This window comes from Dermacentor variabilis, chromosome 1, assembly GCF_050947875.1.
Source record: "Dermacentor variabilis isolate Ectoservices chromosome 1, ASM5094787v1, whole genome shotgun sequence".
NCBI classification, from domain to species: domain Eukaryota; kingdom Metazoa; phylum Arthropoda; class Arachnida; order Ixodida; family Ixodidae; genus Dermacentor; species Dermacentor variabilis.
The window spans coordinates 92,259,916-92,278,711 of record NC_134568.1 but is presented as its reverse complement, the minus strand read 5'-3'; the positions used below and the strand labels follow the sequence as shown (position 1 = coordinate 92,278,711).

At 42.2% G+C, this 18,796-nt stretch overlaps 1 protein-coding gene and 1 long non-coding RNA gene across 2 annotated transcripts in view; both read right to left on the bottom strand.

The window, feature by feature from the left end:
* LOC142580641 (uncharacterized) overlaps positions 1-17,026 on the bottom strand; it is a 41,435-nt gene extending 24,409 nt beyond the window's left edge. Inside the window, exons 1-3 of the long non-coding RNA XR_012827807.1 lie at positions 16,652-17,026; positions 14,676-14,746; positions 13,736-13,863 (exon numbers count right to left, since the gene is read on the bottom strand). This is a non-coding gene — a long non-coding RNA (uncharacterized LOC142580641). The remainder of the gene's footprint in view (positions 1-13,735; positions 13,864-14,675; positions 14,747-16,651) is intronic.
* On the bottom strand, positions 1,536-13,490 carry LOC142580579 (zinc transporter Slc39a7-like). The gene is made up of 3 exons (XM_075691158.1): positions 12,414-13,490; positions 8,651-8,862; positions 1,536-3,585 (listed from the first exon to the last, which is right to left on the bottom strand). The coding sequence occupies exons 1-3, from the start codon at positions 13,324-13,326 to the stop codon at positions 3,334-3,336; spliced, it is 1,377 nt and encodes a 458-aa protein (XP_075547273.1). The 5' UTR covers positions 13,327-13,490; the 3' UTR covers positions 1,536-3,333.
* Positions 17,027-18,796: the final 1,770 nt, after the last annotated feature.

Below are 18,796 nucleotides of genomic sequence, written 5' to 3'. Positions count from 1 at the left end.
TTATTCACGTATTTGATCCCTCGACAAATTCTATAAGGAGGAGGCCGAGCTGCAAAGTGAGCCCCCCCCCCCCCCCCCCCCCCCCCCCCGAACGACATTTCTGGCTATGCCACTGCTAATCACCCGCCGCAGTAGTTCAGTGGCAATGGCACTGCGCTGCTGAGCTTTTTGCTTGCTTGCTTCGATATAGGTGCACATTAAGTAAACCCAGGAGATCAAAATTAATCCAGAGCCCTCCACTACAGCATGCCTCAAAATCAAATGTCTTGCAGTGATGGGAATGGCCAAGAGTGTTTTGGAGCAGGTTTAGCAGCAACAAATATGACAATTTGGAGCAGGTTTTTGTACCAGTCAACAATGATGATTCTGAATGACTGTGGGCCAGACACTATTCCTGCAAGTCAAAAATGGTTTGGGAGTACTGGCACACATCATTGCGAATGTTCTCAAGAAAGATAATCTGCATATGCGACCACTCACGAACAAATTACAACCATCATGTGGCTACACTGAGTCAACCTGCATGCTCAAAAAAAAAAAATACTGCACATCCTTAGCAGTAAAGCAAGCCACCCAAAGGCAAAAAAAAAAAAATGACAGCAATACAGTCACATGGTCTGCATGATGGCCATTCGAGAAATTTTATTTTAGGCCTAAAGTAGTCTAGCTAGTAAAATGGCAGAGCTACAAATCCGCTCCATTGCAAGCGCACACAGATAATCACGACACAGCAAAGAAGCCAATAAACATGAAATGGGGCAAGTTTTAGTTTTCTGAGCGCCATGACACAGCAACCATGGCAAATGTATGAAGTCTGCGCTGTCGGTTGGGGAACACTTCTCCCACCAAGGCCGCACCGGTGGTACAAAGTGCAAATGCGACAGAACCTCATCCCAAACTATGCAACATCCGCGAATATGGCACATAGAGTTTCCTAATGGCAGACCACAAACATGCACGTGCGTGCACTGGATTAGGTCAGTGACCCTTTCGCCCATTTAGCTTTATGAATGGCAGGAGGTGAGAGGGAACTCTTTGCATAAGGTGGTGACGGCCACCACCTGGCATCAACCATAACTCCTCTTCCTTTTTGAAGTGGCCTCCGAGATTGCATGGCATGCCTCGTCTTGGAGCAGCTTTGGAGCAGTTTCTCTCATTTGTAGCATGGATGTAGCAGCTTTAAGGGAATGCAGCAGATTGGAGCACTTGTAGCAGCATTCCTACCACTGGTTTTGGTACACAAAACCTCAGCATTTAATTGCTATATAAACTGAGTACCCCTAATCGAGGCTAGAATTTAAGCTACTGCAGAAATAAATCACTTCTTGCAAGAGGGTGCACAGTAGTGGCATTTCTGCACAGCACCCGACAAAAATGAAATAGTTTCCAACCAGCATGACTGCAAAGTGGAGAAATATTAATAACTGTAAATGGCCAAGAATTCTTTCACTAGATTTCCAAATCCTTTAACTAAATTTCAAACCAGCAAGCTACTCTGCATTAATAAAGAGGACCATAAGCTTGGTCAAAGAAGATACCTTGAAACCGTATTTTATTCACTTCCAATTCACAACATCAGCATCTTCTCCACTGACATATTACAAGGCCATAACAAAAAAAAATATAGGAAATCACCATATCGTAACTAGCCTTGGACACTGAGATCCACTGTAAGAGGAAACATGAGAGCATGGCATCAGCTGCATACTCCTCTTGAATGCTACCACTACAAAGCAAAGGCCATATGCTTCATGTTCCCTATGACAATAGATCGCTGTGTACGTTTACGCACTCTCTCAACCACACAATTGCAGGAGCAAGGCAATGTGCAGACACCATGGGCTAACATTAAATGCTTTGTCCTGTATTCAGAACACCAACTTGTCTGGCAGAGGCACGTAAGTTGTTAGCAAATCTAGTTTCTACTCTAGATATCATGGAAGGCCTTTTATCGCCATAATGCAATTAAAGTGTCGCAAATACATGCCAGCACGACCAACTATGAAAGATTTCAGCGCAAATCATAATGTTATCTGATATTTGGTATTGGTACTGATATTGATGTCTCTTTTTTAAGACCTTGAGTGTCTGGTAAATGCAACTCCCTGGCAGCTTGCATCACCAATGCCTCGAGTACAGTGATAGAGGTTTATGAAGAAAAAAAAGCATACAGAAAAGAGCTTGGACACCGGTCCTGTCGGCCACAGTTAAGTTCCATTATTACACCGGAATGAGTGAGCGAGAGATGTCAAAATACAAAAAGCTGCCGACATTAACAACAATGTACAATGCTCATGTAGATGCACATAAGAATTGCACATACATTTTAGGAAATGATAGGAGAGATAAGAGTTGCAGTACATTCCACCATGTTACATTCAGTCATGCTGCAGTTCCATCACACAAAACAATTCTCAGTGCGAGTGCTGAAAAATTCAAGAATAGCCAAACTTCTGCACCACCTTGGTTAAATTTACTGTATAATATATATATTATAACATTTTTGCTAGTATCATAAAAAAAAGAGAGAAAAAAGGACGGTACAGCACACAACTGGGCTAGTTGGCTCATAGCTATCGATATATAAAGGCGTAACACAAGAAACAAGATAAGGCAGGCACTCCCCCAAAAAGTTAATTGAAATGACTGTGTATGTTTACACTCAACACACAATGCACAGAAGGCTACGTAAAAAACTATTCCAGGCCTTATCATTCACATCATTAACATCACATCACATCATTCACATCAGTACACATCATTAACCCTTTGATCCTACTTCACAGTGGTAAATGCGACCAGAGTTTTCATTAATTGCAACAATATATTTATATGAATAAAAAATCACAAAACAATATAGGAGAAAACGTCCTGTACAGCTTTCTGTGCCTACTGTACTGAGCGTAAATAACTGGTTATTTTAACAAACCTTACTATCACTAAGGTGCCATTCTGCCTCTTCTTTGTGTGTTTACGTCAGTTGCACCATTCATTTGATAAAGTATATGACATTGTGCCATGTTCAAATGAACTTGTCACCAGTTCCCCATGACCAACTGTCCCAGCCCGCCTGCATCGAACGAAATGCTCAGAATTCTTATACAATGCCATTCAATAAATAATGTGTACGATTATTGTGAATAAAGTAAGTTTAAGACCAATGCATTACACTTGTTCAACAGAAGTGATTCTAACTGTAACATTAGGGAACATAACACAGTTCACATGCAACAGTGGCTCCCTCCCATCCCAGCACCTATCCAAACAAAATGTAACATCCAACCATGCGACAGTATTCTTTTGTGCACTTTGGTTTTTCCCTTCAGCTATGATTTACTCAAACTGGGTGAGTAGCGCCATCATGGACACACCAAGCAGCAGTGCAAATATCTCTTTGACTGACTGCCACAGTCGTGTGTTCTCCAGCAGCTCAGGAATGACTGAGACGGTCGCAATGTAGATGAACCCACCAGCAGTGAAGGGCAGCACCCATAGATTGGCACTGCTGCTAACCCCATCAGCAATGAGGCTGCACAGTGTGCCACTAAGGCAGCCCACTGCTGTCACCAGCTGCATGCACATTGCCTGCAAAATAGGAGGCAACATAGTTAGGGCACACACACTAATTCTACAAATCTAGTAAAGTGCCATAAATCTTACAACAATGTGCTTCAACTTTAGTGAACTGGAAGTATTAGGTTTGGTGTACTCATTAGGGGAGGCAAATCACTGAGTGTGCAAAAGAATACAAAAAGGTATACAAAAGAGCACAAGCGGGACATGGGGCATCGGGTATATAAAGATGCTAGAGTGCACTATTTCTGAAACTCCCTAATACTTTCATATGAAAAGGAACATGAGATAAAAAAACACACAGACATTGGGCAGCTTATCGAAGTGTTGTGTGTTGCCGCACCATTGAACAGTTTGGACTTTTAAAGCAAAGCTTTCTTTACCTCTTCCTTTGTCTTTCCCACTGCTGCTGTGGCTGCTGCTGTTTGGCACACCCCGGAGTTGGGGGTGTTACATTACAGGAGCGAGACAGAGAGGAAAGGTGACGCGAGGAACTAATTTAGACCCCACCGCATTGAATGTGCACAATACTCTTTGGAGCTCCCTGGACATCGCCACATTAGCCTCTTGACGGCTGTAATTATCCCTGACCCCCCTCAAAAGCATCAGAGTAACTGCAGCGCTTCCCATTCTACTAACGTGCGAGTCCACAAAGGTCAAAGACAGAACTGTAGAGAGGAGGAGCAGAAGAGGCAGTTCCCATACAAGGGGGGTGATGTGAGAAAGCAAGGGAACCCTACTAGTATATACGACAGCAGTAGCAGAGAAACTGGATAAGCTTAAAGGTACAGTACAGTACGTTCCTGGTATTTCTAAAAAATAAACACCATGCAAATATGCCAAGTGGACAAATTACGCAGGGCGTGCTGAAGAGAGCCACATTAATGAAAGCGTACAGCAGGGTACAGGCGAAATAGGGAAGCGGTTGACCACCAAATCGATACTTCTGTGCCTGCCTCGGTAGCTTTGCGGCTATGGCATCGCTAGAGGTCACGGATTTGATCTCGACCACGGCAGCCACATTTTAACAAGGGCAAAATAGAAAATGCACGTGTACTTGGATTTTGGGACACGTTAAAGAACATCACGGTGTCAGAATCAATCCGGACACCGCCACTATGGCATGCCTCATAATCCAATTGAAGTTTAATACTTATGCCACAATCCGATGTGCCAGGTGAGGTAATGACAATGCTCAACCCTCTCAGAAGTTATGAAATATGGCGCACAACACCTCAAGCAAACATCTCTCCCTGTGTGTTCTGTGTACTATGCAGACAAACAGCAGTGGTACATGCAAGGTAACGTTTAACATCAACTAACCATCTCGTGTTAGACTAAACATTGAAGAAATTAAGCTTTCGCTGTCAAAATCACCACTAATTGTCGCCAATCAAAGCAACCCGCACAGAAACCTTCGCTTACATCGATTCCCACAGTGCGCGGGATCTGCATAATATTTTTACAAAGTGAGTATTGATCATTACATTATAGGCATTACTATTTAGTGCGCGAATAATTTTTTATTAGTTGCTGAGGGCTCTTACCAGCCAAGCCGTAAGATTACCTCGACTGGAACTTACAGAAATGTTTTTTTTTAAGTTGAGGAGAGCAGCTCAAAGCTTGCTGAAGGTTTCAGTCTCAATGGTGGAATTCTTATAATTTACTGCCTGTTCAAACTAATTGTTGGCAAGACTAACAATAATGGAAGGCTTTATGTGAATGGCAGTCACTGTGTGTTAATGGCTGTTGTTCATGCTAGTCATGGGTATCTTTTTTTTTCATTTTGCGGACTATCTAATTACTAAGTTTTTAATTAATTTACCTAAATGATAAGGCACCAATGCAAAAGTTGTGGGGGATGTCAAGACATTACCGCTAACACCATTTTATAGAATCAAGGTCTTGCGTGGTCCTTTTTTTCCGTAAAAAGAAAGGAGGGGGGGGGAAGAAAGCCACTGAGTTTTTGAAATACGTGAAAATATTTCTACACATTAGGATTTGCAGCACTTTCAAACAAACCTCGTAAAATACAGGCACAGCCTATTACACTGTGTATAAGATGTGCAGTGCACTAGATGATGAGATTTACATTTCAGACCGCTGCTAAATGGCGTGCAAGTGCATTATCGGATGATATTCAGAAAATTTTGTGGGCTTTCTTCTTCTTTTTTTTTTTTCGTTGTTGCTGTTGTAAAAAGGGACCACAAAAGGCCTAGGTTACCTTAAATGCTGTTATCAGTCATCTTTCAACTCTTTCCACAACTTTTGCACTGATGCCTTCTCAAAAAGGTAAGTTAATTAAAGTTATCTAATTAAACTTACATATTTAGCAAAATGAGAAAAATACAGATGACTAGCATGAATAATAACCAGCAGCATACAGTGATCGCCATTAACATAAAGCAAAACATTATTTTTAATTTTTGCCAACAGTTAATTGGGGCAGCAGGTGTGCATTTGTGTGCATGTGTATTTGTGCGTGTGTGTGTGCATGTCATTTTAAGACTTTAAGACAGCTCAGGAACATAATTGCTTTCCGAATCAGTTTTTATTACTGACTGGAAGAGCGTTTTTTTTTGGTTACGCGTAACTGTTGGATGCCAGAAGCAGTATCCCCATGTACACGGACAAAGTAACCATCTCCTCATGTTTGATACAGTAAAAACTGCTTTTCTTTATAGAAATAAAGATAACAATGCAACCTTGTGTTGTTGCTTACCACGTTGACACTGCATCCTGGATTTTTATGTAACTTCACAATATTCGAAGCGCACTTCACGGTTCCTTTTCATCATCTGTGATGACACAACAGCCTATATAATTTTTCTCGAGGGCTGTCCGCAAGCATATAACTAAACCACTTTCACATAGCTCCGCATGCATCTGGCATCAATACAGGGTGGAAATGTTATGTAATTGATTCACAGACACTTTTGAGGAGGATTGAAGGCAAAGTGCAATGTAATGCACAAGCAGTCTCGAGAGCATGCATGCATGCAAACACAAGAGGTTTTTTAGACTGAACATAATATTGAAAAATTGCCTGTGCTGATAGCACAATTCTAATCTTACAAACTGGATTGCTTGCGGAGCCAGACATTTTTTTTCCCCACTAAACTGAAATGCATAAGTGACTGATTAAAAATTTTCACTGAAGTTTTTAACTGATATAATGAAGCCAGTAAAACCGGCGCCTTACTCCATTGTATCAAAATTTCATTACTTTCAAATTAGACCTTTTATGCAAATAAGCAGTCACCAACCAATTTTTATTACATGAAAGGGGCCTAAAATGGTTCCCAATTATTGGGCAATTGAAAAAAAGGATCCCAATGAGAAAGAAAATAATTTTGTTGAATTTGAGAGTCAGAGACCACAGATATGATTTCGTGCTGTTTCGACAATATCTTCACATTGGCGGTACGAAGCTAAGTCAGCAAAGCTTTTGCGTCCACTCCGCCGCCACCGCAGATAGTGTCGCCCACAGTGAGACGACACATTATGAGAAGCACAGGAAGAGGGGAGCGAATGCTTTGTCTGCCTCTCGTTTCAAAACGTCTCTGAAACTGAAAATTACATGACCTCCAGCACTTACACATGGGAAGAAAGCACATATGAAGGCAATGGCCATCTCGGCTCGCTAATCTTTGCACCCACCGCAGGTTACCTCCAAGACAGGGCACACAGGCTGTGTATGTGCTCAGCCATGGTGAAAGTCATGTGAAGTATTGCCGGGCTAGAGGAGATGCATGCCCACCTGCTCCCCAAGTCCCTCCCTAGTGCTTGCATATTCCCCTCTTCCTCGTCCCCGTGGGAAAACAGTGTGCGCCTCAAGACACTGTCCTTTTCGGCTCACCCTTGCACGCTGCCCTTGCACCCACAGCATAAGGCACACAGGGCCGCAATAGGATCTTACTGCATTTGGACTTCATACAGAACATAATGGCAAGAGGGTCTTGCTGCTACGCCGCTGTGCTTCGGCAACTGTTTTGTCACACGATTTGAGAGGCGCGTTCACAAACAACCGCAGTTTCCAATGAATACCTCTATATTCCTTTGTGACAGCGGTGAAATTTCATTATGCTGAAATTATGTGTAAACATGCTTCGTTATACTGAGGTTCAAAATACATGCTGTTCTAGGGCAAGAAGTCATAAAAAGTTAAATGTTTCATTATACAGTTAAACATTGAGTCGACTCTCGTTACAATGAACCCTGATAATCCGACAAAAAACGTCCGTTTTATCCGAAGTCCATAATATCCGAAGCGCCTCACTTCCGAAACTTTTGTCGCGATGTCCAACAATTTTATGCAAAGAGTGAGTGATGAACATCCAAAGTAAAAAACAAAAAGTCGCAGTTTCGCCCGAAAGGCGAAGCAGTTACAAGCTAATTAAGCAAGATAAGCGCGGCAGCAGCAGCGGGCGAATTTACCTTCATGCTTTCTCTCACTTTAACGCGAACTAAATGTCTAAAGCACAGCGCATACGAAGCTACCGGCACTGGGCGCTCTTTGTCCACATCGCTGATCGCTTTCAAGATACGGGAGCCGCGCCGTGTCTATAAGCGTGTCTATAAGCATGATGCACATGCCTATGTTTGAACAATGTTTTGAGCATACTTCTGCCCCATAATGTGCAAAGATGTTACCATTCATTTGCATAAGGAGCTAAAGTAGAAACAGATGGCTTCATTTCTGCTAATCTCCCTATCATCAATGCAAAGCAAATTGCATCTCTACATAGAGATGTCATGATTGGAGGGGTTATTTCTATTCCTTGGGGTCATCATCTTGTGTTGTAAGCATGACAGCAAACTGAAGGGAAAATGGCTGAAATTTGACATGAATCCCTTAGTGTCGCCATGGTTCAAGCAGCATTGTGAATGAGTTAAAGCTTCAAAAACAAACATGGAGCCAAACAAAATCTACTCTACAGCTTTGTGCAGAAATGTTAGGGACATGGTCGACAGAACAGTCAGTGAGAAAAAAAAAATGCAACTAATTCATTGTTGTATACTGAAAGGTTGCATGCTCCTCACCAATAGTGAACTACCAAATAAATATTTTCCTTACTTTGCGTTTGCTGTAGCCTGACTGCACCAGGATTGCAAAATCTCCAATTTCATGTGGAACCTCGTGCAGGAGGATTGTCACTGTAGATATAAAGCCTGCTGTGTTGCCAGCAATGTACGATGCACCTATGGCCAGGCCATCGGTGAAATTGTGAGTAAAATCAGCAGCCAAGTTCAGGTAGGCAGCTACTTTGATGTCTGATGGCCGTTTTTCTGGAGAGAACAAATGCAGCAGTTAGTTACATAACACATTTACAAATGCTGAACCAGTATCCCATTAAACCCCTAACATGATACAAACAATAGTTCCCCTAAAAATCTGTAAAGCTTGGAAAACACATTTCATGTCCATAATGATTCCCTAATGCAATGAGACTATCTACAGCAAAGTGCACTCATGAGCTAGTTGGTGACTTAATCATGGTAAAGAAGCAGCACGAAGATGGGACAACGGCAACAAACAGCAGCACTTGCGCCTTGCATCCTTGAGCTGTTGCCCCGTATTTGCATTACTTCTTAGCCACGAGATTATATGTTATACGTGTTAGTTGTAACATGGCCACCGTAACTGACACAAACACATGATAGAAACAGTAATGACTATAAGACTTTCTGATGCCTTAATGTTATGCATTGTTATACAATTATGATTCTGGACATTCATGACAAAAAGGTAGTCTTAAAGGGACACTAAAGAGAAAAATGATTTCTTCTGCATCAGTAAATTACCTCTCTAGGACACCCAAAACACCACTCTTACCACGATAAGATGCTTGGTAAGCCAGAAAAAGCGTAAGAACGAAACATGGTTGCCAAGCTTGAACTTCCCGCACCTGGTCGCTGTGACGTCATGGATTCTGATGGCATCTTCTAGGGCCTACATAATTATATAGCAGTACAGATTGACTACATTGTGTTCTAAAGGAACCAAATATTAAACATGGCAAGTTTCAGAAACCTTTACTCAGCCAATGCGACCCAAATGCAAAAGCATACTTTGGAATCCCTGATGTCACACTGACGTACCGTCGTCAGGGTTTAGACGCGAAGTTCAAATACTGATACTTCGACCTTCATTTTCTCATCTAATAATCAAACTATTATTTTGAAATGCCTGCCTGCAGTGTTCTCAAACAATGCTTTATTAGTCTACACTGATTTGTTGTTTCGCTTTTAAGTTCAAGATTACACGTTCACTGCAAACCCAAGACAAGTACGTACACCTACCTTACAAATATAACCTCTCTGTCATTACATTCATTACATGATGGCACTCAAGTAATATTTGTTCACAACAAGTTCTACCATGCAGGTAAGTGGCACAAGTTGTCTTACCAGCAGTTTCATACATGTCAGCAGAACACATCAAACTCAAAATTTATTTCATCGACCCTTTCATTACCCAAAGTAATAACTTTCTTTAGCGCAGAATAAAGAACACAGGACTGAAAGCAACCCTTATTCATTATCCCCTAGCTACACCATAAGTTTCAATGATGCATAAAAATTATCCTGATACATCTACTCACAAAAACCTATGATACATTAAGCTGGATTCACACAATGGGACAAATCACCTGATCAGTCCACAGACGAGTGTGACAATGCTGACCTGCAATGAATCATGCTGCAAGCAGCATGTCAGCAACTTCCTTTTCTCTGTCGCCATTCGGCGGCAATGAGCCCTGCCATGCCTGTCGTCTGCATACTGAACCGGCGATCCACCACATTGTGTGAATCCAGCTTTAAGTCACTGTTTCAGGGCTCTCAATGTCACATTTCTATGATGGTGTGAAAGTTATTTTCTGCAGTTTCTAATGGTTTCTTCATTCTGCATAGTTTCAGCCACAAATTTATCTTTACAGCTTTGAGAACATCTTTTAATATTCTGTAAGGCAAACAGACTTCAATATGTAATTTCCCATTTCTTAAGCAAGTTGACTGTTATTTGCAGTTATTGTACTTACTGACTGCCTAGTTCCCTTCTGTAATCATATCTACACAGCAAAGCAGGACATGGCTGAGAGAAGAGGGAAGAGAAATATGAGCCTGCCATAAAGGTCTGTTGTTCAGGCCTTTGACAATTTTAGCAGGTTATTTCAAAATTAACATAACAGGACAGTGTTAGCTTCAATCGGCTGTTAAAATATGTCCCATGCATCTACCTCCTTGGTTCACCCTCATTTTAATCCGTTTAAACCTGCCTTCTAAGATGGCTGTAGACAACTTAAATATATTTCTACTTCCTTGCTTAATCCTTTCTATATTAAAAAAAAAAAAAAAAACATGGAGGGTAATGATACCAGTGTAACTTCATGCATATTATTACCATTTGCTATCTGTTGCATTTCTTCCTTTTATATCGATGGCATGAGTTGCAAGTACACTATTATATTAATTAATACCTTATCTGATTGCACAAATGCAATGTGCTGTCAAGTGGCCCCTGCTCACTTTAGCATGTTCTCTCGGTCAATGAAAATCCAGGATATCAATGATAAAACTACGACATGATTATGAGGCACATTGTAAGGGGGACTCCAGATTAATTTTGGCCACCTGGGGTTTTAGGTTAGGTTAGGTTAGGTTAGGTCTTAACTGAGCAACGCCAAAGCCACTATGGCACCACAGCGGGTATGTCAATGATTCTATGTAAAATTATGATCAGAAGATCATTATACTTATGGGCCCGTATTTCTTTAGCTCTTTTGCATCATCTGTCTAGTGAAACAGTACATCACAAAAGTTTTACTTGCCAGTGGCACATTTCAACATAACAGGAATTGCAAGTACAATCTAGTGCAGTACAGTGCTTTCCCTGTGTTTTAACAGACCAATGACTAAATCATCTTCCTTTTTGCTAGTGTCTCTTCAATGTTTAGATTAGTTATGCTGGAAAGTTTTGTGTCCTTGTCAGTGTTTATAACATGTGATACCTTCTGGCTTAGCATAGGCATTGTGCGATATTTGTATGAAATACATGGCTGCCCTTTTCACACAATAAATGTTTAATCCAACTCATCTAGCAGATCCTCTATTGCATTATAGTGACAGGTCAGAAATTTAGCGCCAACATTCCTTATAGGGAACATGTATACATGCACTAGCGAACAGTCCTGTCCGATTCTAATTCCTATCCACATCCCTGTCTTCACCTTGCTCAGGCACTGCCACGGCATGGACCTCCTCACTCCATTAGAAGAAGGGGTTGCTCTTGGCTGTGACACACAGCTAACCGTTAACACTCCCAAGGGGGATAGCAAGACGTTTCTTTTAACATGAGGTCAGGATAATCCCTCCCTTAATCTTTTTTTTCTGTCCTCTGTATTACTGCATGTGTATGTTCATGCTATGAGCTGTCATTGTCATTCCAGCATTTGCGATGCTTGCCATTTGCTGACCTTGACATCTTCTTTAGAAAAGGCCACCCATGCTTGCATTGAAACTCTCTGATAGCCAAATTACACTATGTTATGTTGTTGCGTTCACCCTTCAGTGTGCAATGAAATGTAAATTTAGATTTTCAGGGCACAGTCTCAAACTCTTTAAAAGGTTTTAAGATAGCATTAAATAGCCATACCAAAGATCAACGCTATCAAGCAAAGTAGTAAATGCAAGCATTATTTCAAAGCTACAGTGTGTGACAAGAACAGAAGGCGTAAAAGCGGTAAAGTAACGCTCTCACTCCCACTGAAGCACATAAGTTTATTCCAGCCGTGCATCTTGCCAGCAATATGGCACAAGCACGGGAGTGGGACACTCACCACCATCAGTAGCACTCTTTTTGTCCATCGCTGTGCTCTCTAGTTTGGCTTTCTTTCTGTGCACCAGAGCTGCAGTCGACTCGTTCTTGGCGTCCTCCGCGCCGCTGGACTCTCCGTCACATTTTCCAGTGGGCCTTGTGTCAGCTTCGCCTGTTCCCGACGGAACCCGGTCGTCGGCACGATGCTCCTCGTGAACATGCTCGTGAAGCTGTTCATGGCTATGACTGTGACCACCCTTGATCATACGCACAAATTTTTCAACCATGAGGAAAGCTAGAATACCGGCAAGCACCCACAGGCCGACGCTCATGTCATGAGGCCCGTGAGAATGGTCGTGACTGTGAGAATGGCTGTGGGCATGACTGCCATGGCTATGGCCGTGACCTGTGTGTGCAGTACCGGAGACCTCTTCACTGCTGTGCGGCATAAGTGCGTGTGGAATAAGGTGGAGGAACGCATCGCCAAGCAGGCCCCCCGAGGCGAAGCTGAGGAGAACCTTGAGCAGCGACTCATGGCCAGAGCGCGAGTCAATAGGAATGAAAAATAGGATCAGAAACGGTGCGACACTAATCAGCAGTGTGGAACCGAGAGCGCGGCCCCAAAGAAATGCAGTCTCTTCGAATGATCGGATCGGTTTCTTCTTGGGAGCGGCCGATGCATGAGAATGAGAAGACGATGCTACGTGTCCATGGGAATGATGGTGGGCCTCGCTGCCAGCTGCAGCAGCTGCGACGTGCGGCTCGTTGGCTACGCGTGAGTACTTGAACGCTGCGGGTTCTTGGCCGTGTTCGTGATCATGGTCATGATCGTGGTCATGATCGTGTTCACTGTGGTAGTGGGCCCCTACTAGCTGGAGTTCGGCACTGACTAGCGCGACAAGCGTTACTAACAATGCTGTATTACTTCGAAACATGCCTCTAGTTTGTGGAGGCGTCTTCACTAAAGAAACTTGAGGAGCGCGCCCACTACAAGAGCATGGTATCTAAACTAGTTTACAAAAGGGAGACTTCTCGGCACTCCTCGGCTAGGCGGGCATCATACCTCGACAACTCTTTGCCGACGTGTTTTTAAATGAAGGCAACGACCATCGGCCCCCTGGCGGCATTGTAAAATGCACAAAAATAAGGAAAATCATTATTATAATTTGTTCGATATTCGGCATTAATTTTGCTAATATATAAATGTCTTATTCCGTTACTACATTTAACCGTCTTATTCATTATATTAATTGTTTATTCAGGAAATTTAAATTGTAAACGTCAGTAAAACCACGACCTGAGAAAAAAAGAAAAGAAAATATTGTGAATGTTTCGTGTACGTACGTACAGTCACGGTGCGTACATGTACGTGTACGTGTACGGCGTCAGCTCTCCACCGCGGCCGGCCCTCCACCGCTTTGTCGGCACGCCACGGCACGTTCCGGTATCAGCGGCCAACCGCAGCCCACGAACTTAAAAAAAAAAAAAGCAGTTGGCAACCACGGCACATGGACCACGCGGCTTCGACGCGGCTTTGTGTTACTCCGCTAGCCAATCACAGAAGCAAACAAAGTCGTCGTCATTCGACGTTTTCAAAATGGCGTCGTGCTTGATACCAACATTTTCTTGATACCTCGGCAGCGTCTGCTGTTCTTGAAGAGTCTTTTCATCGGCGGAAGCGATGAGGTGTGCAACACACATGGACAAAGTGTATGGAGTCTGAGCATTTCACTTTTCAAAAGTCCTCGGTACAGTTCATTACCTTGTGCCCATTTTACTCGTCAAACTTCACTGCCAACTGAAGTGAAATTTGACAGTAAATAGTTGCAGCGAAGCAAGCGTTTTATTTCAGTTCAGTAAAAAAATTAGGCTTTTGCCGTTCCACTATAATAGACGAGTGGAAACGTATAAAATTAAGAGCTTATAACTTTATTTTTGTGGTTACCGCCTTATTTAGGTAACAGGAAAAGTTTGAGTACGAACTATTTGCAGCCTTGCGGAGGAACAGTGGCTGGCGGTTATGAGGGCGGGGCTTCACTGCAGACTTTAGTTGTATACGACTAGAATAGTGCCGTATAGGTGTTCTGTGATAGTGCACTATAATTGATGCGAAAGCAATACAGGGTCCTGAATATTTCGCTGCGCTTGTTCGAAAAAAGATTTTGCACTCACCGCTGCACTGTTCGTGCTCAAACTTTGGAGGACGATCACATTTTGGCGTCGACTTTGGTATAAAACTTGGCACAGTTAATTGCCTGGATTTTAGGAAAAAATGCAAGCTTGCCTGCACTTATACGGATGCGAGCTGCTGCCATGACGGTGCAAGCATAAACTTGTATTGCCGTCTGCCGTCAACTGCAAAAAAGCAGCGTTTCAGGGAGAGCTGCCGCGTGTTGCCCGCTCTTGGAACAGGCGATATATATATATTACAAATTACTATTACAATAAGTGAAATAGCCTGGGAGTGCTTCTGTCAGCATATTTAACAGACAGAGACCTATCTATCAATCACACATATGGTGAACCACGGGGGCCCAAAAAGTGATCTGAATTTGCATTTATCTCTTGCAACGTATAAAATCTCAAGATGATACAGGGACAAAAGGCAATGAGTGCTCCATAGTGGTCCCGGATCCTGCCCAGTAGCAGCAGTACAGTGCACATAAAGAATGCACATTTGCTACAAAGAATTTGAATTGAACAAATAATTGTACTTGCCGTTTAAGTCTACAGTATGAATGCATTGCTAGTTTAGGTAATGGTATTGTCGAGGTTATACATAACGACATACAATAAACATAAATTACTTGCTATATTCACACAAAAAAAGTTGACTGGCCATCTCGGCCCTGCGACAGTGCATGTCCAGCGAATCTGTTGAAAGCCACCACTATAACTGCTGAGGGGGGCATGCAATGCTTTATTGCTTTATAACGCACCCTCCCCCCCCCCCCACGCACAATTTCTACTAGATTTGATATCTGTTGAATTCACAGCTCTTCCAGGGTAAGGGGATGAATTCTTTGTTCGCAAAACAGATTCATAAAGCTTCAGATAGCTTACATGCATAATTTACTACAAATGTCATAATTAGTGCCCTATTTATGAAGTTTACCTACATATTGCCCATAACGCGCCATTTATTTTCGCTAAATATAAACAAAATATCTTGTTTAGTTCACTGAGGACATTGCTGAAACCAAGACGGAACATGTTATGACGTCTGAAAATAGGGAAAGAAAAACGACGGCTCATTAATTATTTGCAACGCTTCTAACCAGACCAGGAAAGTAAAAATTTTGTTGCACATTGCAGTTGCCATTTCCCCCCTCCCCTTTCCACAAAATATAAAACTTGTGAACTAAGGCTATGTCTGGACACTAGGAAGCATAGCTGATAGTGGCAATATCACACGCTCTAACACCTGAATAAGAAACTGTTTACAAAGGCTGTGTTTGGTCCAATCGCATTTAACTTCGCACAAAGAGTTTCTACAGTGTGCCACCAATTTTCGCTAAATTTGTTTTTGGCAGCTTTTATAGTTCTGCCAGGGCAGCGGGCTCCATTCTTCCCCGCTGGTTAGACACGCTCAAACACTCTAGAGTACTTGCATACGTAATTTATTGCGAAAGCCCCAATTGCCCTTCTATTTTGAACTTTACCTCCACATCACCCATTAACTTGTCCTTACAGTCACCAGACATAACGAAGCTGCCTCCTAAATTTAGTTCAGTGAGAACACCAGATGAACCTAATATATCACGCATGAAAAAGTAAGAAGAAAAAAGATGAGGGTTCAATGATTATTTGTAACGCTTCTAAATAAGCCAGAAAGGTTAAAACTATGCAACACATTGCACTTAAAATGCTGCCTATTCCTTCAAAGTATAAAACATCTGAAACGCAGAGTTCTCTTGGGACGTTGGGAAACCTAGCTAATAGCAGTAGCATGATACTTTCGGACACTTGCTTACAACTTTTTTAACGCTGTATTTGATCGACACATATTTACCATCGCACATGAACTTGGTGTATTGTTCCCCTTATGTTTGCAAAATTTGACCTCAGTTGTAATTATTCCAGTGCAGCCGTCCAAGTCTTATACCACTCGCAAAACAGTCTAATAATGCTATGGACCACTTGCATACATATTTTACTGGAAAATGCGCATTTCACCGACCCATTTGGAACATTGCCCACACTTTTCCATACCATGCCCTAACTCTCCTTAGATATAAACAAGATGCTTTGTTCACTCACCAAGGACACTGGAGAAACAAAACTACGAATCTCGTAATATCCCCTTCAGTCATGCCATACACGTTGGTGAATGCGACTTATTTTTGCCGTTACTGTACGGTGGTTGCAAGGAATAGACAATGAACATCAGGATTTTAGTAAATTGAACATTCTGCATTCTTAAAGTACACCCATTTCACTTCTCAGTGAAATGTATTGCTTCACATGACTGCTTTCATGAAGGCACTACCGTCTTTGACGGGACGTTTCAAGTGGAGCGTTTTGGTAGTAATCGCGAAAGATTATTTCTTCCCTTGTTGTAATGGTTGTGCCCAATAATTAACCTGTGCATGTAATTTGAGCAGGTGATTCCATATGTTTAATGAAGTAACGTAGCATGGCTGACTGTACAATAAATGAATATTTCATTACTATGTAGTTATGATGGGTCACTATAAAATGCACTCCGTGCATTTTATAGTGACCCACATGCTGCCCAGGACACTGAGAAGCTGCACACGCCAATGTCCATTGGCCGAAGGCTGCACCTCGGGCAGTGCTGCGTAGCACGGGACGACAAATTTTTTAGGCCAAATCGAAAGACAGGCACTTTTGGCGAAAGATAATGCGTCTTTCACTTATGGCCCCATAGTGCCGCCAAGACAGATCTAGGCTGACACCAATAGGGTCCTGTGCTTTCACGCCGACCAGTCAAATTCGAATTACCCAGTGGGAGTAATTTCAGGATCGAAATAACGAAAGTTTTGGCCCATATGGTATGGCTGCAGGCCGGGACCAGTCGGAATTGAATTACCTGTAGTCGAATTAATGAACAATTAACATGTCTACTAAATTACTGCTACAGACCAACACAGTCCCCATGGTTTAATGCAAACTTAGAGGGACACTAAACGCAAATACTAAGTCAAGCTAAAGTGATAGATTAGTGCTCGAGAATATCTAAGGCATCAATATTATCACAAACAGAGCCTCAATAATCGAGAAATTGAGGTAAATGCAGGACATTATTAGAGACTCCCCCGGGACATTCAAGCACTTGCCCGATGACAAAAGCACTCCTCAGTTAAATTCTGTCACTAGTACTCAACTACTAGTTCCAAAAAACATCCTTGTATTATAATATGAAATAAAATGCTACTTGTCCAGTTCTATTTCATCTTTAGAAAAAAGAACTCATTGAAATTACCCTTGACAACGATGCGAGAGGTCAAAAGGGTTTGTTTTCGCTTGACTAGCCGCCCATGCTTTTGCATTTCAGTAGTTTTGTTATCACGTACTGCTGCGCTGATTTTGCTGGCTTGCGAAACTCGCACAAACTGCAAGTAGCGGAGAATTAAACTTCCATGTGATTTCACGGGATGCCCAAAAGGTCTACGTCACTTGACCAAAAAGCAGCTGCAGCGGCGAATCCACCACTCTGTCTTGGCTCTGTACCGCCGTCTGTCAGGCGCCGCTTTACTCACCGACTGCAGCAAAGGGTGGTGACAGCGTATGCAACATCACCAGTCCACCGGTTGGGTGGTGGGAGATTTGAATTTCAAGAAAGGTATTCGGGCCCTTCAGATGCAATTTTCTCGTAAACCAAGTTTCTTCTTGGCACGAAACAAGTGTTGCAAGGTTTCTGAAATGGTATTTAAACAGTCCACGCCGACTTAGTATTAGTCTTTAGTGTCCCTTTAAGGGAAATTTTTGATCCACCAAACATTCTAATTTTAGTTTTGCATAGACCAAATATTGCACTGCTGTAAACCAGCACATTGTACAACTGAACAAGCCAAAAAGGACTTTCACTATAATGCTCTTATCATCAATGCTATGCAACAACCCCAAATGATTCCGGGATTCCATTAAACCTAACGAGACAATTATGTATAGTAGAATTTTGTTAATTCAATCAAACTCTAAGGGGACGAGAAATTTATTCAAATAAAAGGGAATTTGAACAAAGGAGAGCCCCGTACATTAAATATAGCACCTGATCAATTGCACGGTACAGCACACAAAACCAAAGCCATCCCTGGGCTTGCATGTTGAAAAAGTCATCTTGCTTGTTTCTCCCATCAGCACGCAACATGTGCCAGAAGAAGCCTAGGTTCCATATAAAGTCCAAATGTGATAAGATTGTGCCTCGCATGCCATTTACTG

Coding starts and splice junctions, on each gene's coding strand:
- LOC142580579 (XM_075691158.1), bottom strand. CDS start 13,326: ATGTTTCGAAGTAATACAGCATTGTTAGTAACGCTTGTCGCGCTAGTC. Junction 8,863..12,413: donor AAAGAGTGCTACTGATGGTG/GTGAGTGTCCCA, acceptor TGTTCTCTCCAG/AAAAACGGCCATCAGACATC. Junction 3,586..8,650: donor CAGGCTACAGCAAACGCAAA/GTAAGGAAAATA, acceptor CCTATTTTGCAG/GCAATGTGCATGCAGCTGGT.